This window comes from Chiloscyllium plagiosum, unplaced genomic scaffold (genome assembly GCF_037043375.1).
Source record: "Chiloscyllium plagiosum isolate Xiang-an unplaced genomic scaffold, Cpla_swu_hap1 HiC_scaffold_1, whole genome shotgun sequence".
Taxonomy (NCBI): Eukaryota; Metazoa; Chordata; class Chondrichthyes; order Orectolobiformes; family Hemiscylliidae; genus Chiloscyllium; species Chiloscyllium plagiosum.
The window spans coordinates 102,121,680-102,149,347 of NW_028270139.1; the positions used below are offsets into that span (position 1 = coordinate 102,121,680).

At 42.1% G+C, this 27,668-nt stretch overlaps 1 protein-coding gene across 9 annotated transcripts in view; it reads right to left on the bottom strand.

Moving 5' to 3' along the window:
• Positions 1–27,668, bottom strand: part of unc13bb (unc-13 homolog Bb (C. elegans)) — a 640,614-nt gene that overhangs the window by 77,988 nt on the left and 534,958 nt on the right. For all 9 annotated transcript variants that reach the window (XM_087989458.1, XM_087989459.1, XM_087989467.1 and 6 more), the window contains 3 exons: positions 26,582–26,715; positions 23,414–23,499; positions 7,922–8,048 (listed from right to left, as the gene is read on the bottom strand). In XM_087989458.1, the coding sequence (XP_087845584.1) occupies positions 7,922–8,048; positions 23,414–23,499; positions 26,582–26,715 (347 nt within the window). The remainder of the gene's footprint in view (positions 1–7,921; positions 8,049–23,413; positions 23,500–26,581; positions 26,716–27,668) is intronic.

Below are 27,668 nucleotides of genomic sequence, written 5' to 3' on the forward strand. Positions count from 1 at the left end.
CTAGTCTGGATAGACTGAGTTCGGTGAGTATTCTATAATCTGTTCTTTGTGTTTCATTCCGTATTTTGTGAACAAATATTTTGCCTGTTTTAAAACCTGGTACTCAACCGAGCTAACTTACTCTGGGTAATTTTCACTGTACACTTATCAAAACAAATAGCAAAATTACGGTCTGGGCTGCCTGCTTAAGAATGTTTTGAGTGGTCTGGCTTAGTCCATAACACCATCCTGAATAAAACCCTTCTAGTCCTGTTAGAATTTTATAGCTTTCTATGAGATGTCCCTCATTCTTCTAAATTCTAATGATTACAATCCTGATTAACTCAATCTATTCTCAAAGATCAGTCTGGCCAACCCAGTCTATAACCTGATAAACCTTCCGCTGCACTCTGCCAGAGTAAGAGTATCCTTCCTCAGATAAGGAGACCAAAACTGCATACAATATTCCAGTTTGCCCTCACCAATGGCCTGTATAATTGCAGCAAGACATCCTTGTTATTGTACTTACATCCTCTCACTATGAAAGCCAAAATATGGTTTGCCTTCTTAAAAGAACAAAGCACAAAGAAAACTTACAGCTCAGGAACAGGCCCTTCGGCCCTCCAAGCCTGAGCTGATCAAAATCTACTGACTAAACCTGTCGTCCAATTTTTAAGCATCTGTATCCCTCTGCTCCCCACCTACTCATGCATCTGTCCAGACGCATCTGAAATGAACCTACCGTGCCTGCCTCTACCACCTCTTCTGGCAACGCGTTCCAGACACCCGCCACCCTGTGTGAAGTACTTGCCACGTGTTTCCCCCTTAAACTTTTCACCTCTCACCTTGAAAGCATGACCTCTCGTTATCGAATCCTTTACTCTGGGAAAAAGCTTGTCTCTATCCACCCTGTCTATACCCTGCATGATTTTGTAAACCTTAATCAGGTCCCCCCTCAATCTTCTGTTTTCTAATGAAAATAAACCTAACCTACTCAACCTCTCTTCATAGCTCGTACCTTCCATACCAGGCAACATCCTCGTAAACCTTTTCTGCACCCTCTCCAAAGAGTCCACATCCTTTTGGTCATGTGGCGACCAGAACTGTACACAGTATTCTAAATGCGGCCGAACCGATGTCTTGTACAGTTTTAACATGACTTGCCAACTCTTATACTCAATACCCCGTCCAATGAAGGCAAGCATACTATATGCCTTCTTGACCACTCTATCCACCTGTGCAGCAACTTTCAGGGTACAATGGACCTGCACTGCCAGATCTCTCTGCCCAACAACTTTTCCCAAGGCTTTTCTGTTCATTGTATAATTCTCTCTAGAATTAGTCTTGCCTAAATGCATCACCTTACATTTGTCTGGATTGAAATCCATCTGCCACTTTTCCGCCCAACTCTCAGTCTATCTATATCCTCCTGTATTCTCTGACAGTCCCTTACGGTTTCTGCTACTCCACCAATCTTCATGGCATCTGCAAACTTACTGATCATACCAACAGTGCCCTCTTCTCAATCATTTATGTATATCCCAAAGAACAGTGACCCCAATACTGACCCCTGTGGAACACCACTGGTCACCTTTCTCCATTTTGAGAAACTCCCTTCAACTACTACTCGTCGGACTATTGACATACTGCTCTAGAAAACTCTCCTGGAAGCTTCTTACAAATTCTACCCCATCCAGAGCTCTGACGTTAAGTGTATCCCAGTCAATGTTGGGAAAATTAAAATCTCCCATCACCACTACCCTATTGCCTCTACAATTTTCCATAATCTGTTTACTTATTTGTTCTTCTACCTCACGCTCGCTGTTGGGAGGCCTGTAATACAGCCCCAATAGTGTGACTGCACCCTTCTTATTTCTCAGCTCCACCCATAATGCCTCATTACCCAAGACCTCCATAATGTCTTCCTTTAGCACAGCTGTGATCTCATCCCTGACCAGTAATGCAACTCCACCCCCCCTTTTACTTCCCTGCCTGTCCTGTCTGAAGCTAGCATTTAGTTGCTAGCTGAAAAATGTGTTGCTGGAAAAGTGCAGCAGGTCAGGCAGCATCCAAGGAGCAGGAGACTCGACGTTTCGGGCATAAGCCCTTCTTCAGGAATGAGGAGGGTGTGCCAAGCAGGCTAAGATAAAAGGTAGGGAGGAGGGACTTGGGGGAGGGGCATTGGGAATGCGATAGGTGAGAAGGAGGTTAAGGTGAGGGTGATAGGCCGGAGAGGGGGTGGGGGCGGAGAGGTCGGGAAGAAGATTGCAGGTCAAGAAGGCAGTGTTGAGTCCGAGGGTTGGGACTGAGATAAGGTGGGGGGAGGGGAAATGAGGAAGCTGGAGAAATCTGCATTCATCCCTTGTGGTTGGAGGGTTCCTAGGCGGAAGATGAGGCGCTCTTCCTCCAGGCGTCGTGTTGCCATGGTCTGGTGATGGAGGAGGCCAAGGACCTGCATGTCCTTGGCAGAGTGGGAGGGGGAGTTAAAGTGTTCAGCCACAGGGCGGTTGGGTTGGTTGGTGCGGGTGTCCCAGAGGTGTTCTCTGAAACGTTCCACATTTAGTTGCTAGCTTTGCCCTTCCTTCAACCAAGTCTCTGTGATTGCAATGACATCATACTCCCAGGCACCAATCCAAGCCCAAGGTTCATCTGCCTTACCCACTATACTCCTTGCATTAAAGTATATGCACTTCAGGCCACCAGTTCTTTTGCATTCATCTGCTCTCTGCCTACTCTTCCCCTTATTAATTCTATCTTCATGATTCTTACAGTCTCCAGTTTCCACCTCGCTGCCTACTTGTTTTCTCTTCTGGTTCCCAGCTCCCTGCCACATTAGTTTAAAACCTCCCCAACAGCAGTAGCAAAAACTCCCCCAAGGACATTGGTTCCGGTCTGGTTCAGTTATAGACTGTCCATTTTGTAATAGTCCCACATTCCCCAGAACCAGTCCCAATGTCCAACAAATCTGAACCCCTCTCTCCTACACCATCTCTCAAGCCACGTGTTCATTCTGCCTATTTTTTCATTTCTACGCTGGCTAGCACATGGCACTGGTAGTAATCCCAAGATCACTACCTTTGAGGTCCTCCTCTTTAACTTCTCTCCTAGCTCCCTGAATTCTTCTTTCAGGACCTCATCTCGTTTTTTACTTATATCATTGGTGCCTATATGCACCAAGAATTCTTTATTGCCTACTGCATGGGCTTGATTACTTTCAGTAACCGATGCATGAGAACACCCAGGTCTTGTTGAATATTCCCTCTCTCAATTTAGAGCCATTAAAAGAATAGTCTGTCTTCCTATTTCTGCAACCAAAATGAATAATCTCACATTTATCCACATTATAGTGCATCTGCCGTGTAACTGACCACTCACTCAGCCTGTCCAAATCATTTTGCAATCTCCTCCTTCCATCCAGTTTAATGTCATCTACAAATTTTGAGATAATACATTTGGTTCCCTCATCTAAATTATAAACATAGAATGTGACTAGCTGGGTACCTAGTACCGATCCTGTGGTACCCTGAGAGTCTAGTCACTGCCTGCCATTCAGAAAAATACCTATTTATTCCTACTCTGTTTCTTGCATGCTAACCAATTTTCTATCCAACTCAATATAATACCCACAATCCCATGCGCTTTAAGTTTACACACCGAGTATTTTGTTGAAATTATTCTGAAAATTGAAATAAACCATATTCACTGGTTCCCCTACCACTTATATTCTCAAATAATTCCAGTAGACTTACCAAGCATGATTTGCCTTTAGTAAATCTATGTCCATAAAGTGTGGCGCTGGAAAAGGCACAGCACATTCGGTATCATCTGAGGAGCAAGACAGTCGACAATTCGGGCATAACACTTCATCAGGACTCATCAAATCTATGTGGACTGTGTCTGATCCTACCACTGTTTTCCAAACGCTCTGCAATAAACTCCTTAATAATGGACTTGAGTGTCTTTCCTACCAGTGACGTCAGGCTCACTGGTCCATAATTTCATTTTCTCTGTACCTCCCTTTTTAAATAGTAGGTTACATTAGCTAGTCTCCAATCTGTAGGAACTGTAACAGAGTCTAAAGACTCTTGGTAGATGATCATCAATTCATTCACTATTTCAAGGGATGCAGATTATCAGGCCCTGGGGATTTATCAGTTTTTGATCCTATCAATTTCTCCAACATCATTTCTTTATTAATAGATTTACTTTAGTCTCTCAATCTCACTAAACCTGTGCTCTCCATCTTTTCTGGTACATTATTTGCATCTTCTTATGTGAAGACAGTGCAAAGTATGAATCTAGTTCATTTGAAAGTACAAGCTTTTGGAGCGCTGCTCCTTCATCAGGTAGCCAGTAGGACAGGATCATAGGAGACAGACTTTATCGTTTAAAGATCAAAGTGTCATACAACTGATGCAATACATGAGCGAACCTAGATAGCTGTTAAGGAGGAGAAAGTGAGGACTGCAGATGCTGGAGATCAGAGTCGAGAGTGTAGTGCTAGAAAAGCACAGCAGGTCAGGCAGCATCCGAAGAGCAGGAGAATCGATGTTTCGAGCATAAGCCCCTCATCAGGAATGAGGCCTGTGAGTCGGGGCTGAAAGATAAATGGGAGGGGGAGGTATTTGGGGGAAGATAGCTGAGAAAGCCAGAGGTGGATGAAGGTGAGGGAGAAGGTGATAGGTCAGAGGGGGGAATGATGGACAGGTTTGGAGGGTAGTGCTGAGTTGGAGGCTTGGGGCTGGGATAATGTGGGGGCAGGAGAAATGAGGAAGCTGTTGAAATCCACGTTTATCCTGTGTGGTTGCAGGGTCCTAAGGCGAAATAGGAGGCGTTCCTCCTCCAGGCGTGGGTCATAATGGTTTGGCGGTGGAGGCGGCCCAGGACATGCATGTCCTTGATGGAGTGGGAGGGGGAGTTGAAGTGTTCAGCCACTGGGTGGTGAGGTTGGTGGCTGCGGATGTCCCAGAGATGTTCTCTGAAACGATCCGCGAGAAGGCGTCCTGTCTCCCTGATGTAGAGGCGACCAAACCGGCTGCACCAGATGACTTTGGATGAGGTACAGGTAAATGTTTGACGGATGTGAACTCAGGCATGCACTCTCTCTCCTACGCATGCACTCTCTCTGCACTCCCCCCCACACCCAAACACACATGCACACTCTCTTTCTCCTTCACACATTCTCTCTCCCATACAGATACACATACTCTCTCTCTTTCTCTCTTCCCTGCACCAACATACATTGTCTCTCTCACACACACGCACCTCCCTAAGTCAATGGGGTGAATTTGTATTTGCAGATACATTCTATTTTGTTCAAAAAGCACACCATTTGTATGCAGTCAGTCTGACTCAGAGTTGGGATACAGGCAGACTCTAACTTCACACCTTTAATGCATTGTTTGAGCAGAGACGTCACACTTTCTTATATACTGATAAAATCTTATGTTATCTTGGGGTTGTGACATGGAAGAAATTCCGAGATTTACATATTAATTAATCAAAACCTGCATCCCCATGCTACGTGATTAAAGATTTAACAGCAATCTTGGTTTGTTCAATACATCACATCAGTTGTATGACACTTTGATTTTTTACTATAAATTCTGTGTCCTATGATCCTGCCCACTATCCATCTGTTGAAGGAGCAGTGCACTGAAAACTTGCGCTTCTTTGCCCACCCCAGTGCAACACTGGCACCGCAACATCATGAATTTAGTTTGTCAGCCTTTGTTCCCCATTATAAATGCCCCGATTCTGACTGGAGGGGGGTACATTAATTTTCACCAATCTTTTTCTGTTTTCATACCTATAGAAACTTTTACAGTCAATTCTTGTATTCCCTGCAAGCTTACTCTCATGCTCTATTTGCCCCTTCTTAATCAATCCTTTGGTCTTCCTTTGCCAACTTTTAAACAGTTTCTGAACCTCAGGACTATTGTTTATTCTTACCAATTTGTACATTTTGTCTTTGCTATGGATTGGTCACTGTTCTCTTTGTACTCTTGTGGCAGACGGGAATAAACCATTTTCTACTTCAACCATTTGCTCTTTGAATGTTTGCCTTTGCCTATCCACTGTTATTCCTTTCAATATCATTTCCAAAACCATTAAAGCCAACTCATGTCTCATGCCATGGTCGTTTTCCTCATTAAGTTTCAGAACGGTGGCACAGTGATTAGCACTGCTGCCTCACAGTGCCAGAGACCCAGGTTCAATTCCCACCTCAGGCAACTGTTTGTGTGGAGTTTGCACATTCTCCCCATGTCTGCGTGGGTTTCCTCCGGGTGCTCCAGTTTCCTCCCACAGTCCAAAAATGTGCCGGTTAGGTGAATTGGCCATGCTAAATTGCCAGTAGTGTTAGACAAAGGGGTAAATGTAGGGGAATGGGTCTGGGTGGGTTGCTCTTCAGATGGTCGGTGGGGACGTGTTGGGCCGAAGGGCCTGTTTCCACACTGTAAGCAATCTAATCTAATCTAATCTAAAAAACCCTAGTCTCAGAATAAAGTTTCTTACTCTCCACCTTGATGAAGAATTCTATCTTATAATGGTTCTCATTCACAAGGTCTTTTACAACGATATCACCAAATATTCCTTGCACATTGAACAATACCTACTCTAAGATGGCCTGTTCCTGACTTGGTTCCTCAAGTATTGGGCAGAAAACCATCCTATATCCACTTTAGGAATTCCTCCTCGACATTATTGTAACTAATTTGATTCGTCCAATTTGCATCAAACCTGGTTCAATGTTGAATGTAGGAGTGCATACTAACAGCAGCACCAGGCAAACCTAAAAGCAAGCTACTAATCTAGTAAAGCTACAAAACAGGAATATTTGCATGCCAAAAAGTAGCAAAATAAGCAATCCCACAACCACCAGATCCAATCAAAGCTCGGCAATACTGCCTCATTTCGTAATAAAAGATAAAGCTGAAGCATCTGCATACATTTTTAGTCTGAAGTATCTGGAAGATGATCCATGTCAGTGTCTTCCTGTAGTCCCCAGCATCACTGATGCCCGTTTTCAAACAATTTGGTCTATTCCACACAAGGTCATGAAACAAGGGAAGGTACTACATACTACAAAGCCAATGGACCATGACAACATCCCAGAAGTGCTACTGGAGAATTATGAAGAAGCCACAAGATTCACTGTTTAAATCAGAAGCATTTTACCTATCAAAAATCAAACTACATGAATACTGATAACTGTAATGCTAAATAGTCAATTAAGTGAACAATGAATATAGTCACGTTTTCTCTAAATTAAGTTTAAATTTCCTTCTGCACCCATTTGATTTGCATCTCCAAAACTTAAATCAGATTCTTACAAAAAAAGTTAAGATTTACCACTTTGTCTGCGTACTGTTTTAAGACTGGTATGAGGGTTAAGATTTTTTGGGATTCCTACTTATTCCTGGTAAGGATTTCCCCTCAAATCTCCACCAACCCTCCCAGTATTGTAAATTCCCAGTTCAATACAGGCATCAATAATGTTTTAAGCATAGCCACCTTGGTCAGAATTGTCCTGTTCTAATATCCTTTAATAATAGAGTTTTCTTTCTCTCGCTTCTCAGCTTTGCTAACCAAGAGGTCTAAACTCACTGTTAGTGAAGTCTGTCAGTTATTAGGAGTTTTAAACTCTTGTAGGCAGCACACAGAATTTCAAACTAATTCTGCTGGTCTGCAGCTAGCTTTTTCTAAACTCAAAAACTTGATTGAAACAAATCCACTCAAACAATCCAATACACCGCACACGAACTTAACGTTGATCCTTTTTCTGTTATCTCCTAAGCAACTCTATCACATGATCAGATTCTAGAAACAGGATGCTTTATCAAAAATCATCTCCCACAGAAACGTAATTCTAAAAAGGATTTGCACCCAAGATAAAATACTGTTTTTTCTCCAAAAGCACATTGCCCATCACAATACTCACGCTGGATATTCAGGTACAGTCTCTTTCATAGCTGGAAGATCTCTCACATATTCATTATACAGCCATTTCACTTTGAAGTGTAAATTCATGTAGTCTGCACTTTTGCAGAGCCTGTGCTTCTCATGCTCTAAAGAATAAAAATATTAAAATATATTATCATAAGCATATTACATAAATATTTTCCCTTAACATTATTCAATTTCAAACTTGTGGCAAGGCATATTTTATTATTAAAGTTAAACCCATGCTGACCTTATGATGGAGGGAAAGTTAGGAGGGAAAGTGATGTTGGGTTAAAATCCTGAAACTCCCTTTCTCTCAACATTTTGTCTAGAATTTAGAAGATTAAGGGGTGATCTGATTGAATTCTCCAAGTTAGTAAAAGGAAAAATTATGGGAAAATTGCACTTAATTCATTGATAGAGCTTTATGAAAAGCTACCAGAGATAGTTGGTGAGGGTAGTGTTGTTGATGTGGTGTGGACTGACTTCCAAAGAGCTTTCAATACAGTACAACTCATCAGACCTCTGAGAAAGTTATAGCTCATGAAATAAGTGGGATAGTAGCGACAGGAATACAAAATGGCCGTGGAAAACGAAGCAAAGAGAAATGGTTAATGGATTTTCTGGGTCAAAAGGAAGGCTTGCAATTTTTGATTATGGGACCCTTACTTTTCCAGATATCTATTAATGATCTAAATCTTGGCTTGCAGGGGACAATTTCCGAGTTTGGAGATGATACAAAACTTGGAAACATTGCAAATTAGGGTGGGGGACAGCTTAATAAGCTGGTCATGAGCAGATAGGTGGCAGATGAATTTCAATGCAGAGAAATGAAAGAGGACTTATTTTGATGGAAAAGGAATGATTGCATAAAATAGAGATAGCTACCCTAAAGGGTGAGGTGGACCAAACAAACCTGGGTGTACATGTGCATAAGTTGTCTAAGTTATCAAGACAGGTTGAGGAGCAGGTAATAAAAGATACAATATGCTAAGCTTTAATAGGTTTTGGGAACAAAGAGGTTATGCTGACCTCATATGAGACAACAAATTGACTTCAGTTGGGGGTTTGTGCTCGGTTCTAGGAAGAGGAAGAGAGCAAGCGAGAGAGAGAGAGAGAGAGAGAAAGAACAAAAGGAGTGGACAGGTGAAGACAGAACCCAGAGAAAGAGAGAAAAAAAAAATCAGGCAGACATTATTTTTACTCGAAAATTCGAGAATCCATATCTGATTCGACTAGGTTAAAATAGCTGGCAGAAGCATGTGAATTTACTTTCACCCTTCATGAGATGCTTAGACATTGTTTGGTATGTGGGATTAATGATGTAACTATGCAAAAACACATACTAGTTGAAGTCCAGAGGACATAGGCCAGTCCTTTTTCTTAGAGTGCCTTTGAGGATTTCTTTTTAAGCACTGGGTCAGGTTCCTCTGATTTTGTGACCAATATGGGCAGCGTGTAACTCATGGGATCTTGCCCCTTATGCCAGGAGTGCCTCAGTAAAATTTCACTCTCTTCTTCCAATGGCAAAAGTGTCGAGGCAGCTACAACCATCATGACCATCTCCGATTCTGAGGACTTATCAATGTATGCAAATACCCCTGGGTTCACCCTTTCTGTCAAACATTGAAAAGTCCTCAGAATCAGAGATGGATATGATGGATGTCGCCACTTGATGCTTTTGCAGCTGGAGGGAGAGAGTAAAATTCTGGAGCAAGAGTCAAGCTCCCTTCTGTCATAAGCCACTTGTAGCAGTCACCTAGTGCTAAAATGACCCAGAAGACTCACCAAGAAAAAGGACTGCCCTTATCTTCAGACTCAGAGGGGAAGGGATGTAGTGATTGTAACGAGGTCAGTCAGCTGGACATCATAGAATACCAGTTCCCCATTTGGGGCTGTTAAACTGGCTCAATCAGGAAGCCCTGGCTGACAGATAAATAAGTCGTGTCAGAGATACTGCAACTCTGATAGCTGACATTGAACAGGCAGTACTAAAGTCAAGGACTGTTCATGTGTAAATAAAGATTAACCTGGTGACAGGATACTGGCATCTGTGGGAGTAATTTCACACCCTTTCCAATAACTCTCTTTCATTGTCCAGTTCAGTGTGATGGCCTTGCATGTGTTAAATGGATTATAACTCACCCGATTATAACCAAACTATATCTATAAATGGTTTATGCTCCCATTATTACTTTGGAACTTCAGGAGACTATCCTTGGGCCCCACCTTTTGGCAATACCTTCCAGAGGCATTCCAAATGCAAAACCTAGCAACCATGCTTCATTTACCCCTCTCCAATTAGACTGCCTAACAAACCAGTTATATTTCTCCAGATAAATATTAATAAGACTAAAGTCATCATCTTGAGCCCTTGCTCCAAACTTTACATTCTTGCCACCAAATTGCTGTATTTAACCTAGAACTGAGCTCCTGATTCTATGATCTGTTCATCATAAAGACCTTTATTTGTTACACTGCACACGTCTACGCATCCCAGTCTATCTGCTGTTAAAAGCTAGGTTCATGCTTTGGTCATCTCCAGACTTGATTACTACAATGATCACGGGTAGCACGGTGGCTCAGTGGTTAGCATTGCTGCCTCACAGCACCAGGGACCCAGGTTCGGTTCCAGCCTTGGGTGACTGTCTGTGTGGAGTTTGCACATTCTCCCCGTGTTTACATGTGTTTCCTCTGGGTGCTCCGGTTTCCTTGCACAGTCCAAAGATGTGCAGGTTAGGTGAATTGGCCATTCTAAATTGCCCATAGTGTTAGGTGCATTAGTCAGAGGGGAATGGGTCTGGGTGTGTTACTCTTTAGAGGGTCGCTGTGGACTTGTTGGGCCGAAGGGCCTGTTTCCACACTGTAGGGAATCTAATCTAAACTAATCATCCAGTTAACTTCCTTCATCATCCATACTCTTCAACATGTAAATTGTTTCAGCCTATTACCATAACTCATTGAGAATTCCTTTCATCTTTCTCCCTTCTGTTTGCTGACCTACATGAAAGCCTGGTCTATGAATGCCTTGGGATGCTCTTCAACTTGGATGCATTATGGAAACATATATTTTTGCTGAGAAAAATTAACTGCACACAATTACACAATCAAGATTTCCCCAGTCATTTATCTAACTTGTTTCTTAATGAGCTTTTTTTTTACAGTTTTGAGTTATTCCTATGAACTTTATGTTGGCAAGCCCGAATCTAATTTAGAACATGCAAATTATGTTTCTTAATTTAGCACATCTAATGCTAAACGCCAAATGTGGAGTTACAAATATTATGCCACACACCCACACATTTTCACAGTTATTCTCCCTGTAAATTTTTCAATCTTTATTCATAATCTCTTCAAGGTATGATTCATATCAAGTTGCAAAGATATTAACAATCATGGGCACTAAGCCCAACTGTGCATTTCTGTAGTGTAAACATTTCTTCTATCTTGTTAACTTTTCCTTTCTTGAAAGTACTGACTTTGAGGCACTTTGCCACTAATCATGTGTAAACTTAGACAAAATGGGTAGAAGAGAGAAGAGAGTCAGGTTAAAGGGTTAAAGGCTTAATTGACAAGTATTGGAAACCCTTCCCCAACATGCCATATCATCGTGATATAGCTGAGTATCCTACCATTTCCAAGGGCCACTAGCTACAACCTATGCCACTGTTTATTTTCTTTATTTGGCTAGGCTGTCAGCATGGATGCTAGATAGAAAATGGAAGAATAAAATGTCAATGACTGACATTAAGCTTGGCAGGACCTCAGCACCCTCTACCTTATTTGGTTCTTTCCTGCTTTTGGATTTCTCTGCATCTTCCCATCTTCTGTTTCTCACTCAATAGCCACACTTCAGTGGACGTGGAAAGGACATTCCACTTGTGAGCAAGAATACAATTAGGGTGGGTACTATTTTAATATTAGGGGTCAGCCTTACAGGAGAGAAATGCAGAAAGTTATGCTCTCTTGGTGAACTGTGAGATTTTGGAAGTTTCTGCCTTGGGCAGTGATGGAAGTAGATCACTGAATATTTTTAAGCCAGAGGTAGATAGATTTCTTATCAGACAAAGAAATCAAAAGTTATTGAGGTATATAGGGAATTGGTTATTTTCTTATTGGTGTGTATATGTTGTCTGAGGCTCATTTTCTCATCAAATATGATGCTGAGTTTGGGAACAGACTGATTTTGCCTTCATCAGATGCCAGAGAGAGGGATGGAGTCAGGAGCGGAGAGAACAGCGTTTGAACTGGAAACAGAAATCAATGGCTTCAGTCTTCTGAATAATTAAGAAGAAAACATTTCTGCTCTTCAAATATAAGATGTTTGACAATACAATTGGTCTTACAGCATACTTGTAGGATTATCCAAGTCCAAACATCCAGCATGTGAACTCAGCCACTCAAGCTGAGAGATAATAAAGACTAGACAAAGGTTTCAGCAGATTAGCTGAGGTATGGGCAGAATTGAGGGATGTTATGGATTGATGGAAATTGGTGATATGTTATAATGTACAAGCAACAATAATCTATAGGTGAGTGGTCAGCTCCAGGCACATCATGTAAGGAAGCTACAATCTGGAAACACCTTCTGCAGTTAAAAGTTTGGTACACTAAATGATTCATTTGGCTCAAAATTATACACACAAGTCATAAATGTTTCCTGTTTTGCTTTAGAAAGCAGTGATGCCTCAGAACTAGTGTGATGTCCTATATCTCCAAACAGCTGAGGTGCATTCTTCAATGCCACAGTTTCCAAATTTAGAAAACAGCTGCTAAAGAATTGCTGTTCTGAAGAGATGGTATTGAATATAGATCAGCCAAAATTATCAATAGCAACAAGACCCCAGATAATTAAGGAATACAAGAACATTTTGGTATCCTGATTTTAGTTTTTATATTAGCTAAATTTAATTTCATTTTGGTGCCATGTCAGCTTCGATTCCTTTTCATTGTGGCTATAATTTTAGAGTAGAATCTGATGTTACTCAATTGTTTCTCTGCAGTGATGCACTTACCCATTGTCTTCCTCCTTAATTCTACGCAAGAATTTCAATTTAAGTGGGAATGATAATGTAGCAGAGTTGAAAAGTATGGTGCTGGAAAAGTGCAGCAGGCAAGGATCTCAGTGAGTCCCTCTCCCCTCTACAATGATAACGTAGCAGCAATGGATTAATGAACACACTCACGAGTAGATTGCAATCATTTTTGTCATAACACCAAAGTTCTTGGTTCTCCAAAAGCTGGAGATTGAAATGCACCCCTGCCTGACAAACATTTCCATGAATTCTCTGAGACTGTTTTACTTCTCGAGTGGTCTACCTATAACAATCAAAAGAAATTATCCCTTTTGCTTTACTATGTGTCACTTTCTTACCAACATGTAAATATCCATAATTTGAACAACACTGTTATTCAGTCAAGGATGACAAAGAAACAGGACTGGTCTTTCCATGCCTTTATTGTGCATGTTTTTGGTGGGCATGTAAAATAAGTTGGTATAAACCAAAAGAACTGTGAATGCTGGAAATCATAAATAAAAACAGAAATTGCTGGAAAAGCTCAAGAGGTCTGGCAGCATCTGTGGAGAAAAATCAGAGCTAACATTTCGGATCCCAATGACCCTTCCTCAGTGTTCCAAACAGAAACTTCACAGTGCTTCAGTGCAGAAGAATCTTGATCTCTTCATGCATGAATCGCAGAAAACGTTGTATGCAGGTATAGCATGTAATAAGGAAGATAAATGGAATTTAGGCATTTATTGCAAAAGGAACAGAATATAAAAGCAGGAAATGTTGCTGCAACTCCATAAAGCACTAGTGAGATCACAGCTAGAATAATGTATACTGTTGGTCCCTTTACTTGGCGTTCGATGTAGCTGTATTGGACGCCACTCAGAAGAAGTTCTGAAGATTCATTCCAGAGACAAGCTTATGAAGAGAGATTGAGCAGAATAGGCCTATACTCTGCAAAATTTAGAAGGAGGAATGATCTAATTAAAGCATATTCCATGCTGAAGGGAACTGGTTGCAGATGTAATTGCATGTCTTCCCAACATCCACTTCCCAACATACTTGAAAATCTAATGTTGGACACAGTATTTAAACTTTTACAAGCACAGGCTGGTTGGTTATGTTCGTATCTTCGAGGAGAAAGTGAGGACTGCAGATGTTGGAGACCAGAGCTGAAAATGTGTTGCTGGAAAAGCGCAGCAGATCAGGCAGCATCCAAGGAGCAGGAGAAGGGCTCATGCCCAAAACGTCGATTCTCCTGCTCCTTGGATGCTGCCTGACCGGCTGCGCTTTTCCAGCAACACATTTTCAGCTATGTTAGTATCTTCTCTGTTGTAAAGCAATGTGCAGTTGATACCTTTCTCCAGGTTTTGGAACATAAAAGCTACATGTCCAGCACCATGCATCATTGCAATTCATATACCACATTAATCATTTGTGAGTATGTCTCATTAAAGGTGAATGGCATGAATGCTGTCATTGTTCCTGATGAAGGGCTCGGCCCGAAGCGTCAATTTTCCTGCTCCTCGGATGCTGCCTGACTGGCTGTGCTTTTCCAGCAACACACACTCAACTCTGATCTCCAGCATCTGCAGACCTTACCATCTCCGAATACTGTTATTGCGTAGTAGCAACCTAAAACAACTGGTTTTACCTGTTGTCAAATTTTTGAGATATCTTACATTGGGCACTTTTCAGGGCTGCAAGTGGTAAGTTAGGCCTTTTCATGAGTTTGTGCAACACACAGTGAGAATTGACCTGATCAGTGCGGCCACTGTACCACAGGAGAGATTTGCTGTTCCCTATTTGAGTATTGAACTTGCATGGTAAGCAAATAGCTTTGAATCTACTTACGAGGTCACCAAAAGCCTAACCTTGCAGTGTATGGAACTGTTGGAATTCCAAAGCATACATTGCCCAGTGGAGTGAAGTTTGCAGTGGATAATTATAGAGAAACCTTTGGCAGATTTCTTATTTACATATCGATAGCAATGCCTTGTCCCTGTGTTCCTTTGACATTGTTAAAACATCCCCCATTGTGCAAATGACTTTTCACTGCTCTTACGAACTCAGAAACTTGTGCTGTTCAGTTCAATTTTAATGACATCACATGCACCAAACAGATTGTGTTACCATTAGATCCCCTCTCGGCCCAGCATTATCAAACATCATTCGTGGGTTCCATGTGAAATGTGGCTACAATGGAATGACACCAAACATAAACCTTGCATATTTCCAATACATGGATAAAATACTCATCACATTTTCACGAGCTTCAACTTCTACTTAAATTCAACTTTGAAATCAACCAGTCAAATTACATCTCTCACCTGGGTGTGCCAAATGAGAAGTCACCAAGAAGTTCATTATCACTGTCTACTACAAACCCACTTCCAATGGTGAGTGTACACATGGGATTCCTACCATTTCAATGTTATACAATTTGCCTTACCAACAACTTTGTGAATAGAGCCTGAGCTCACCTTCATGCTGAAATTTGGAATGCCAAGCCATACCTAGAGATAATAGCTACACTGATCAGAACATTTCTCACTGTACATCACAAGCAATCATGAAAGGGGGTGAGGTGACCACTTTCAAAAAGAGGTCAGAGTAACATGGATTACTCTGAAGGAATCTCAAAAATTCAACCAACAGGTTAATTTAGCTGTTTTGTGCTGTTACTTTGAAGTAGTAACACTGTTTGCCATAACGTGTTGCTGCCATCAAGCTAAAAAGACATTCTGTTTATCACACAAATGAGTAACATGGTACAGCATGGTACACCAGTGCCAATGTGACTTTAGTTAGGTAGCTCCAATACCCCAAAGTGGATCCGTACCAAACAGTATGCTCTGTTAGCTATTCCCAAAAGATAATGGCTGTACCCAACCAGCCTCTGCTTGCAAAATACTAAACATAGTTCCAATATTAGATGTGTTACCACAATTGAAAAACATTCCTTATTCACTTGCAGGACCTGGGTGTCAGTGACTGGGCCAGCATTTATTGCCTCGTCCCTAATTTCCCTCAAGACGATGGTGGTAAGTTGCCTTCTTAAACCACATTCCATGCGCTGTAGGCAGACGAACGATGCTGTTAAGGAGGGAATTCCAGGATTTTGACTCAGTGACAATGAAGGAATAGCAATATACTTCCAAGGCAGATACTGAGTGGTTCAGAGGAGGAACTTGCAGGTGGTCATTGAAATAACTCCACAAAAGTTAGAATCCTGTTACCAAGTTACCTTGGATTTACACGTGCATAGTACATGACACTGACCCGGTCAGTCCAGAGCCAGGTCCCAGAGCGAGCAGAATACCTGACACTCCTGTTTATATCTGTCAGGTAGGACTCCTGATTGGGTCTGTTAATCTTGTCTAATCAGGGAATTCTATTATATGAGGTTCACCTGGCTGACCTTGTTACAATTACAACATCCCTCCCCCTCTGGTAGCTGTCTTTTCCCTAGGTTGGGGCATTTCAAGAATAGGGGACACATGTTTAAGGTGAGAGGAGAGAGATTTTAAAAAGACATAAAAAGCAAATGTTTTGTAGAGGGTGGTTTGCATGCGGAATGAACTCCCTGAGGAAGTGGTGGATGTGGGTACAATTACAATGTTTAAAAGACATTTGGATAGGTACATGAATTGGAAAGGTTTGGAGGGATATGGGACAGGAGCAGGCAGGTGAAACTAGTTTAGTTTGGGATTATGTTCAGCATGGATTATAGAATGTAGGGAACTAGATGGTGACATCTTGAAAAATGTCCATATTACAGAGGAGGAAGTGCTGGATGTCTTGAAATGTATAAAGGATAAATCCCCAGGACCTGATCAGGTGCATCCTAGAAGTCTGTGGGAAGCTCGGGAAGTGATTGCTGGGCCTCTTGCTGAGATATTTGTATCATCAATAGTCATAGGTGGGGTGCTGGAAGACTGGAGGTTGGCTAACGTGGTAACACTATTTATGAAAGGTGGTAAGGACAAGCCAGGGAATTACAGAACTGTGAGCCTGACATCAGCCTGACAAGTTCTGGGAGGGAATCCTGGGGGATAGGATTTATACGTATTTGGAAAGGCAACAACTAATTATGGATAGTCAACATGGCTTTGTGTGTGGGAAATCATGTTTCACGAACTTGATTGAGCCTTTTGAAGAAGTAACAAGGAGGATTGATGGGGGCAGAGTGGTGGACGTGATTTAAATGGACTTCAGTATGGTGTTTGACAAGGTTCCCCATAGGAGACTGGTTAGCAAGGTTAGATCTCATGGAATACAGGGAGAACTAGCCATTTGGATACAGAACTGACTCAAAGGTAGAAGACAGAGGGTGGTGGAGGGTTGTTTTTCAGACTGGAGGCCTGTGACCAGTGGAGTGCCACAAGGATCGGTGCTGGTCCTCTACTATTCGCCATTTATATAAGTGATTTGGATGTGAGCATAAGAGGTATAGTTAGTAAGTTTGCAGATGACACCAAAATTGGAGGTGTAGTGGATAGTGAAGAAGGTTATGTCACATTACAACGGTATCTTGATCAAATGGGCCAATGGGCTGAGAAGTGGCAGATGGAGATTAATTTAGATAAATTCAAGGTGTTGCATTTTGGGAAAGCAAATCTTAGCAGGACTTATACATTAATGGTAAGGTCCTAGGGAGTGTTGCTGAACAAAGAGACCTTGGAGTGCAGATTCACGTCATCTTGAAAGTGGAGTCGCAGATAGATAGGATAGTGAAGATGATGTTAGGAATGCTTTCCTTTATTGGTCACAGTATTGAGTACAGGAGTTGGGAGGTCATGTTGCGGCTGTACAGGAATTGGTTAGGCCACTGTTAGAATATTGCGTGCAATTCTGGTCTCCTTCCTATCTGGTCTCCTTCAGTGAAACTTGAAAGGGTTCAGAAAAGATTTACAAGGATGTTGCCAGGATTGGAGGATTTGAGCTGAAGGGAGAGGTTGAGTAGGCTGGGCGTGTCATCCCTGGAACATCTGAGGCTGAGGGGTGACCTTATAGAGGTTAATAACATCATGAGGGGCATGGATAGGATAAACAGACAAAGTATTTTCCACAGGATGAGCAAGTCCAGACCCTGAGGATATAGGTTTAGGGTTAGAGGGGAAAGATATAAAAGAGATCTAAGGGACAACATTTTCACGCATAGGGTTTTGCGTATATGGAATGAGGTACCAGAGGAAGGGTTTGGAGGAATATGGGCCAGGTGCAGGCAAGTGGGGCTAGATTATGTTGGGATATCTGGTCAGCATGGACGAGTGAGACTGAAGAGTCTGTTTTATGCTGTACATCTCTATGAATCTATGACTGGTTGGACTGAAGGGTCTGTTTCCATGCTGTATGACTCTATAACTGAGTCCTGGGTCATAGGCCCATTTTTTTTCCCGTAGCTTCACCAGAGGCATTTTTGCATTAGGTCCAGTTCCTCCGACTCTGCCTCAGATACTGGCATCTTGTACTGGACTGTAACCCACCTCATAAGCATCTAGTCTGAAATTCATCATCTTCTTCAGATGGTAATGGCATCAAGGCTGCAACATCTGCCCATCTCAGCCTCAGAGGCTTATTCATCCCTCGCCAGAAGGGGAGGACCCATGATTTCAGACAGCCTTGCTGGATGTTCTGAGGGGCCAAGTATGTTTAGCTCCTGCCCCATTGCGTGATTGCAGCTTTCATGTGGTCCACATGCTTGTTCAGGATCCCCTCTCTAACCTGAATTTTTTATGTTATTGGATCTGATGTTCTGTTGAACATGCCTCTTAATTATGTAGAGTAATTCCTGTGGTTTTGATACGAAGCCTTATTTCCCCGAAGTAAACTACCTCTTACGCTTAGTTGAATCTTGTGTCTAGCAATGGTGCTCCCTGATGCCATTTCATCCTCCCCGGCAAGTTCAAGATGATCAAGCTTAACCTGATACAGAGCTTTCTCCCCATTAGCAATTCTGTTGGAACCGTCCCTATAGTTGTGCGAGGTGTGGTCCTATAATCAAACAGGAACTGGGACAGTTTGGTATTGAGTGAAGCTGTTTCTTTAAGCCTGACTTTAAATTTTGGATTGCTCTTTTCGCCAGACCATTGATGGATGGTATAAAGCTATCTTTACATACTGAATACCATTTGACTGTAGGAAATACACAAATTCCCTGCTGGGAAATGATACCCTGTTGTCTGTGACCAACAACTCCAGGAGTCCATGTATTGCAAAAGGTGCATGTAACCTTTCAATTGTCATCTCCATGTTTCATGACAAGCTCTATGCATGTCCAACTACTTTGAATGGGCATCCACAATGACTAAAAACATTCAACCTATGAAAGTACTGGCATAGTTGACACACAACTGAGTCTAAGGTTTCTTCAGCCATTCCCATGAATGTGGGCAAGTTGCCGGCACTCGCCTTGTTTATGCCCTTGTTGGCACTCATGGCATTACCCCACAAACACAACTATGTCAGCATTTAATCCTGGCCACCAGATGTAACTTCATGCCAACCTCTTCATTTTGGAAACCTCTGGATGACTTGTCCTACCTGCCTATCTTCTTTTCCACCTATCCACTCCACCCTCCTCCCTGACCTATCACCTTCATCCCCTCCCCCACTCACCTATTGTACTCTATGCTACTTTCTCCCCACCCCCACCCTCCTCTAGCTTATCTCTCCATCCTTCAGGCTCTCTGCCTTTTTTCCTGATGAAGGGCTTTTGCCCGAAACGTCGATTTTACTGCTCCTCGGATGCTGCCTGAAATGCTGTGCTCTTCCAGCACCACTAATATCCAGAATGCCACTTGTCAAAGGCTTAACTGAAGTCCATGCAGACATCAAACGCTTTTCCCTCATCAATCACCTTTGTCACCTCCTCAGAAAACTCAATCAAGTTAGTGAGGCACAACATCCCCCACATAAAATCATGCTGTACATCGTTAATAAGTCTATTTGCTTCTAAATGGGTAGAGATCTTGTTCCTGTGAACCTTTTTCAATAATTTCCCCCACTGACGTGAGCCTCACAGACCTGTAATTTCGTGGATTATCCCTGTTTCCCTGAGGATCTAAAATCTGGATTTAGGCTGTTGTCAGGAGCAACCATTTAATGCATTCTTTTGCTAATTACAAAATGGCTTCTTAATGCAAGTAACATAAAATAACATAACAAAATGGCTTCTAGGAGCAATGGCATCTAACTCTGCTGAAAACTGCATTCCTGAACTAATTGAAAGAGATTAGCAAACAATGTCCTGTTCATAGTATGAATTAGCTAAGCAAGATATGACATTATTGAAGTATTTGAGCTGGCCTTGTAGATGCAGGTGTAGAGAGATAAAAACGTGCAAACACATAGTGCCCAGGAAATATCACTGGCTTAATTTTATGTCTATTTGTCATTTTATTGGATTAATTTTGCAATTAAGGCTGTTCTGTTTGTTAAGAGACCAATAAAAGTTGCTATTGTTTTAAGCTTTTCCAGAGTACACAGAGGTGCTATGCCCGGCATCATAATAAGTTGCTAAATCTTGCTGAAATCAGACAGAGCTGCTCGTGTTTATTTGACCGATCGCAGAACCGAGAGGCCCCTCCTGAGGATCCAGATTTACAACCCTTCTTTAACAATGGAACACATTCTCAATTTCTCTGGGATGCTACCTATGGCCAAAGAGGATACAAAGGTGTCTGCCAATGCTCCTGCAATTTGTTAGCTTGCCTCTTTCAATATTTTGGGATAGAGCCCATCGGGATCGAAAAGCTATCTGCCTTAATACTTTTTAAGGCACATAACACCTCTTTTAGAATAGCAACTTGGCTGAGAAGTTTGACACTCCCTTTCCTGAGGTCATCCTCCACCAATTCCTTCTGTCCAATAAATACCAACACAAAGAATTTGTTTAGGGCCTCACCTACCTCTTCTGGCTCCACACAGATTCCCTCATTTGTCCTTGATTGGGCCAACCTATCCCTGGCTACCCTCTTGCTGTTTTATATATCTATAAAAAAGCCTTGGGATTCTCCTTAATCCTGTTCGTTAAAGATTTTTCATGACCCCTTTTAGCCCTTCTAATTCCTCGGTTAAGTTCTTGTCTGTTTTCTTCATATACTTCAAGGGCTTCATTAGTTCCGATCCTCCTAGATCTTATATATGTTCCTTTCTCTTTTTGACCAAGGTCATAATATCTGTGGTTAGCCAAGAATCACGTAACTTATCATACATATCGTTCATTCTTGCTCCTGAATTCTTATCAACTGCTGATTGAAATATTCCATTGTGACTGATGTGGATTTACCCTCAAGGAGCTGCCTCGAGTCAAAATTCTCCAGTTCCTACCTAAAATTGTTATCGTTCGCCTTCCTCTAATTTAATACCTCCACCTGAGGACTGCTGTTGTCCCTATCCATGTGTATCTTAAAACTCACGGTAGAAGGTCACTACTCCCGAAATGCTGAAATTTCACTTACCTGGCCGGGCTCATTTCTCAAAATCAGATCCAGTCTAACCCCTTCCCTGGTTGGACTGTTTACATTCTGCATCAAGAAACCCTCCTGAATGGTTCTTACAAATTCTGTCCCATCCAAGCCCTGAGCACGAAGTGAGTCCCCATCAATATAGGGGAAGTTAAAATCACCCACTAACAACCCAGCTGTTTTTACATCTTTCCAAAACATATTCTCTCTTCTGTCTCCTGCTTGCTGTAGGGAGGCCTGTAGCATTCCCTCACATTGTGATTTCACCTTTCCTAGTCCTACGTTCTACCCATATTGCCTCAATGCACAAGTCCTCTGATGTATCCTCCCTCGATACAGCTGTGAGATAGTCCTTTAGCAGTAGTCCTTTAGCAGTAATCCAACTCCCCCAACCCATTTACATTCTATTCTATCACACCTGAAACATCTCAATCATGGGTCATTCAGCTGCAGTGCTGTCCCTCTTTCATCCAAGTCACCATAATCGCAATAACTAAGTACTGGCCACAGCTCTAAGGTCATCTAGCCTTGCTTATTATACATCTCACATTCCAGACCACCACCCCTACTCTTTTCGGTAGCGTTTCCCTGCCTGTTCTTGTTCATGTTTGCCTTGGTTTCTACCTCTCCCTCAAGTTCTGGATCTACTGTCCTACCCCTCCGGTTCCCATCCCCTTACCACACAGGTTTAATCCCTCATCAACTACTTTACCAAGTAACGCCAGCCCCCCATCCCACATACCAAGGACATCAGTCCCAGTCCTGCCCAGGTATAACCCATCCAGATTGGACAGGCTCCATCTCCCTCGAACCGGTCCCAATGAATCCGAAACCCTCACCGTCACACCATCTTTTCAGCTGTGTTCATCCTATATATCCTGCTGTTTCTCCTCTTAGTAGCTTGTGGCACTGGTCATAATTCTGAGATAACTACCTTTGAGATTGTCCATTTCAACTTTCTTACCAGTTCTCTGACTTCGTTTAAGATCTCATCCTTTTTTTAAATCTATGTCATTAGTACCGTCATGTACCACAAACACTGGCTGTTCACCCTTGCCTGTCCTGCAACCACTTTGAGACATCCAGGATCCTAGCACCGGAGAGGCAATACACCATCTTGGATTCTCATTTGTGGCCTCAAAACACCTATCTATTCTCCTTATGATTGAATCCCCGATAATTATAGTCTTTCTATACCTACTTCTCCCTCCTTGTGTAGCAGAACCAACCATGGTGCAATGAATTTAGCTGCTACTATTATCCCGAAAGGCCATTCCCTTCAACAGTATCCAAAACAGTATATCTGCTTTGCAGGGGAATAGCCACAGGAGATTCCTGAACTGCTTGCTTAGTCCTCCTGTTCTGCCTTTTGGTTATCCATTCCCTTTCGGCCTGAGGAGTCTGAGTCTGCGGTGTGACCAACTCTCTATCCATAATACGCTCCTCCTTCAATGCTCCACAGTGTTCCCAAACACTACTCCAACTCCGTAACTCAGGCTTGCAGGAGCTGCAGCTGGAATGCACATACAGGTACGTTGGAATGTGCCCGACTCCCCACATAGGGTAAGAGGAGCAGACTACGATACTAACAAATGAAGTTTGACTGTTGCTCCTTCATAAAATGAAATCAAAGCTTTTTTAAAAAATTGTATCAATGATCAAATCAAAACAATAAAACTTTTCAGTGGGCAGCACGATGGCACAGTGGTTAGCACTGCTGCCCTCACAGCACCAGGGTCCCAGGTCCAACCTCGGGTGACTGTCTGTGTGGAGTTTGCCCATTCTCCTCATGTCTGTGTGGGTTTCCTCCGGGTGCTCCGGTTTCCTCCCACAATCCAAAGATGTGCAGGTTATGGTGAATTGGCCATGCTAAATTGCCCACAGTGTTAGGTGCATTAGTCAGAGGAAAATGGGTCTGGGTGGGTTAGTCTTCAGAGGGTTAGTGTGGACTGGTTGGGTTGAAGGGCCTGTTTCCACACTGTAGGAAATCTAATCTAGCTTATTACGTACCCTCCATCGCATATTTCATGTCCTGCGCATATAGGTTCCACATTACTTCTGCACTTATCTTTCCAACGTTAAGTTCCTGAGGAAATCTGAAATAAAGGAAATGTAATTTGAGAAATAGAATGTGGAGTTAATATTACAAAAAGTTACAAAAACGTATATATAGCCATAAACACCTAAGGGGAATACTTAGATAAGACCTTAAAACTGATTTTGAGAATATGAAGCACTATTAGCCCATGTCTATTTTTTTAAAATGTATTTTTTGTGGCATATGGGTGCTGCTGGCTGGTCTGCACTTTTTGCTCATCGCGTGTTGCCCTTCAGAAAGTGGTGGTGAGCTACCTTCTTGAACCGCTGCAATCCACTTGCTGTGGTTTGACCCATGTTGCCATTCGGGAGGGAATTCCAGGATTTTGACCCAATGACAAATGAAGGAACAGTGATATATTTCCAAGTCAGGATGGTAAGTGGCTTTGAGGGAAACTTGAAGGTGATGGTTTTCCGATGTATCTGGTGCCCTTGTCCTTCTCAATGTCAGTGTTCATGGGTTTGGAAGGTGTTGTCTGAAGATCTTTGGTGAATTTCTGCAGTGCAACTTGTACATAGTACATGCTGCTGCTACTGAGCGTTGGTGGTGGAGGGAATAGATGGTTGTGGATGTAGTGCTAAACAAGTGGCTGCTTTGTCCTGGGTGGTGTCAAGCTTCTTGAGTGTGGTTGGAGCTACAGCCATCCAGGCAAGTGGAAAGTATTCCATGACACTCTTGACTTGTGCCTAGTAGATGCTGGACAGGCTTTGAGGGGTCAGGAAATGGGTTACTTGCTGCAGTATTCCTAGCCTCTGACCTGAGTAGCCACTGTGTTTATGTCTCGAAGAGTGTGGTGCTGGAAAAGCACAGCTAGTCAGGCAGCATCTGAAGAGCAGGAGAGTCGACATTTCGGACATAAGGCCTTCATCAGGTCCTGATTCATACCCTCATATCCCACTTCCCCCAAACGTAGAATCTTGGATGATTTATAAGTCCCAAACAGTTGCTTTTTTCACCTTGCTTCTCACAACTCCATGCTTATGCTTTTCTCTTCTCAAATACTCAGAATTGTCAAGTCTGATCCCAAACAAGCCCAGATGTGCTTTTTTTTAAACTCATCAGAACTGATGCCAGTGCCACAAGAATTGAAACCTCTTTGAGCCACACTCTTCTCTGTGCTACCTGTTTGATTCTCCAACCTGCTTGATCCTACACCAGTTGGTGTATGTCACAGTTAATAATCTATACAATAGGTCCTGCCTATTAATTTGGACTCTAACTTCTCAATCTCTCTCAGCACAACATAAGTCCTAGTTTTATCTCTGTTGTTGGTTTCTATATGGACTAAATGCAGAACCATTCCTTGTTGAATTTACTAACTTTAGACAACTGTAGAAAATCCAAAGCACCTCTACAAAGTCAAAGGTAAAATAAATTAACCAGCATTTAACCTGAAATTAGTTGATTCCTTTAAACAGGAATTGTGCTCGTCCTTCTTGTTGTTGAACTCTAGTTCAGCTCTGTGTTTTTGAGATGACATGAGTCAGAACAATGAGGTCCAAAATGACAATGCTGATGTCACTCAATGTTACACACTGACAGACATCATAATCTGCTTGCTCCATTTACTTGGAGCACATGCTCCAACAATGTGTGCTAATGTCTTCACCAAAATGGCCTCCAAGAACTCAAAGACATACACAAACTTTGCAATTGCTGATGACACCAATCAACAAACCTTCCAAGTGTTCCACCTCACCTAGGTGCAACGTTGTCCCCAGATTCTTTTTTCCAGCACGTTAATAACTGGGTCATTTTTTCTGCAGATCATTTACCTTCTTTCAAGCTCAAAGTTCCTTTTCAAAATGAAACAACTTGTCAAAATTTGTGTTATTTATTGTTTTTCAAAATCTTTTAAACATGATGATGTCACTTCTCAGGTTCCTACTTTCCTGTGGGAATATGCTCAAGCTCCATTATCTTTCTTCACCATATCATCCTTAATTTCAGGGAATTATTTTGCTTGCATGCCTATTTCAATAGCTATCATATCCTTATTGACAATGCAGATCAGAACTATATAATGTATCGGTCTGCGCTTTAAGTATGGTTCTACCAATGATTTATAATATTACAGAGTAGGAAGGCATTGGCTTAGTGGTATTATCACTGGACTGTTAATCAAGAGTCAATGTTGAGTGGTGCTGGAAATGCAGAACAGGTCAGGCAGCATTTGAGGAACAGGAATATCGACGTTTCGGGCAAAAGCCCTCAATCAGGAATGAGGCTGGGAGCCTCGGGGGTGGAGAGATAAATGTGAGGGGGCGGGGAGGGTGGGACTGGGGAGAAGGTAGCTGAGAGTGCAACAGGTGGATGGAGGTGGGGGTAAAGGTGATGTGTCGGAAAGGAGGGTTGAGCAGATAGTTGGGAAGGAAGATTGGCAGGTAGAACAGATCATGAGGACGGTGCTGAGCTGGAAGGCTGCAGCTGGAGTGAGATAGGGGTACAGGGAAATGAGGAAACTGGTGAAGTCCACATTGATGCCATGGGGTTGAAGGGACCCGAAGCGGAAGATGACGCATTCTTCCTCCAGGATTTGGGTGGTGAGGGAGTGCCGATGGAGACCCAGAATAATGTTCTGGGGACCCAGATTCGAATCCTGCCAGAGCAGATGGTGTAATTTGAATTCAATGAAAATCTGCAATTAAGAGTCTAATGATGACCTTGAATTCATTGTCAATTTTCCGGAAAACCCATCTGGTTCACTCATGTCCTTCAGGGAAAGAAACCACCATTCTTCTTACCTGGTCTAGCCTACATGAGACTCCAGTTCCACAGCAACGTGACTGACTCTGAACAGTACCTGGGATGGGCAATAAATGCTGGCCTAGCCAGCAGCACCCTCATCCCGTGAATGAATTTTTAAAAAATCTACAATCTGTCAACACAAAGTTAACACTTAAGTATATTTCATTTTGTGCATTGTTGCTATTGATTCAATTTTTAAAACATTTCATTCTTCAGAGCTCCTTCATTTCCCAAGCAATGCTCAAGCTATATTTGATCCATTAAAATGGCAACTCAAGTAATTAGAAAGTTTCCATTAATTTGTATAAAAATTATCAGTGAGTCCTGCTTACTGATTAAGAACTGGTGTATATGAATTCTTATCTTCTTCAATAATAGAGACGATAAGAGTGATAAGCTTAGGCCAAAAATCCAAATTCTTTATACTTGGTCCCTGCTCCTCAGGAGGCAGTTCCTGTTTTTTGTTCTGCAAAAAAAAAAAGAAACGTACACAGCATTCAACACATGGATGACCATGAAAGAGACAAATTTTACAATATGCATAACTAACATATATCAACTCACTAGCTGTGCATGAGTATTCTATCACCCAATACTAAAATTCTGTATCAGGTTGAACACAAAAGCTTTTCTATTCAGTCCTTACCCCATAGTCACTAAGATATAATTCCATGGTCATTATATATATGAAAATCTGGAAAGCACTGATACATGGATTAAATAGTTGAGCTGGAAATGTGTTGCTGGAAAAGCGCAGCAGGTCAGGCAGCATCCTGAAGAAGGGCTTATGCCCAAAACGTCGATTCTCCTGTTCCCTGGATGCTGCCTGACCTGCTGCGCTTTTCCAGCAACACATTTCCAGCTCTGATCTCCAGCATCTGCAGACCTCACTTTCTCCTCATTAAATAGTTGAGCAAGGGGCAGCACCAGCACTTCGCAAGGGCAATTAGGTTTGAGCAAATATGCCGGCTGAGTCGGCAATGTATATATCCCATGAAGAAATAGGAAGAAATATTACAGTCAACTTATCCTCACTTGGTTTTGTCTATCAAGGATGGTCACCAGGGATATGACACTCATGATTTTCCACTTCGAAATGTCTGTGAAAGGAGGCCAATGTTTGCATCCCTTGCACTCTCTGATTAAGATGAACAATTTGCACAGAGCAGGCAGTGAATCTGGCCCTAAAATAAATCTTGTACTCTATCAACTACATAAGGTCAATTATTATTCTCTTAATAATACGGAGTGAATTAAGTAACAGCACATAAAAGTAATAAATATTGAATCTCTGTTTTATTTCAGGAGGTCATATGGTTTGGTTAGATCAAAGAGAAAAGAATTTGAGTTGTATATTATATTGTACTGGCTTAGAGAATGTTTATTATCTTGTACAGCTTGCTGATCATTTCTATCTGT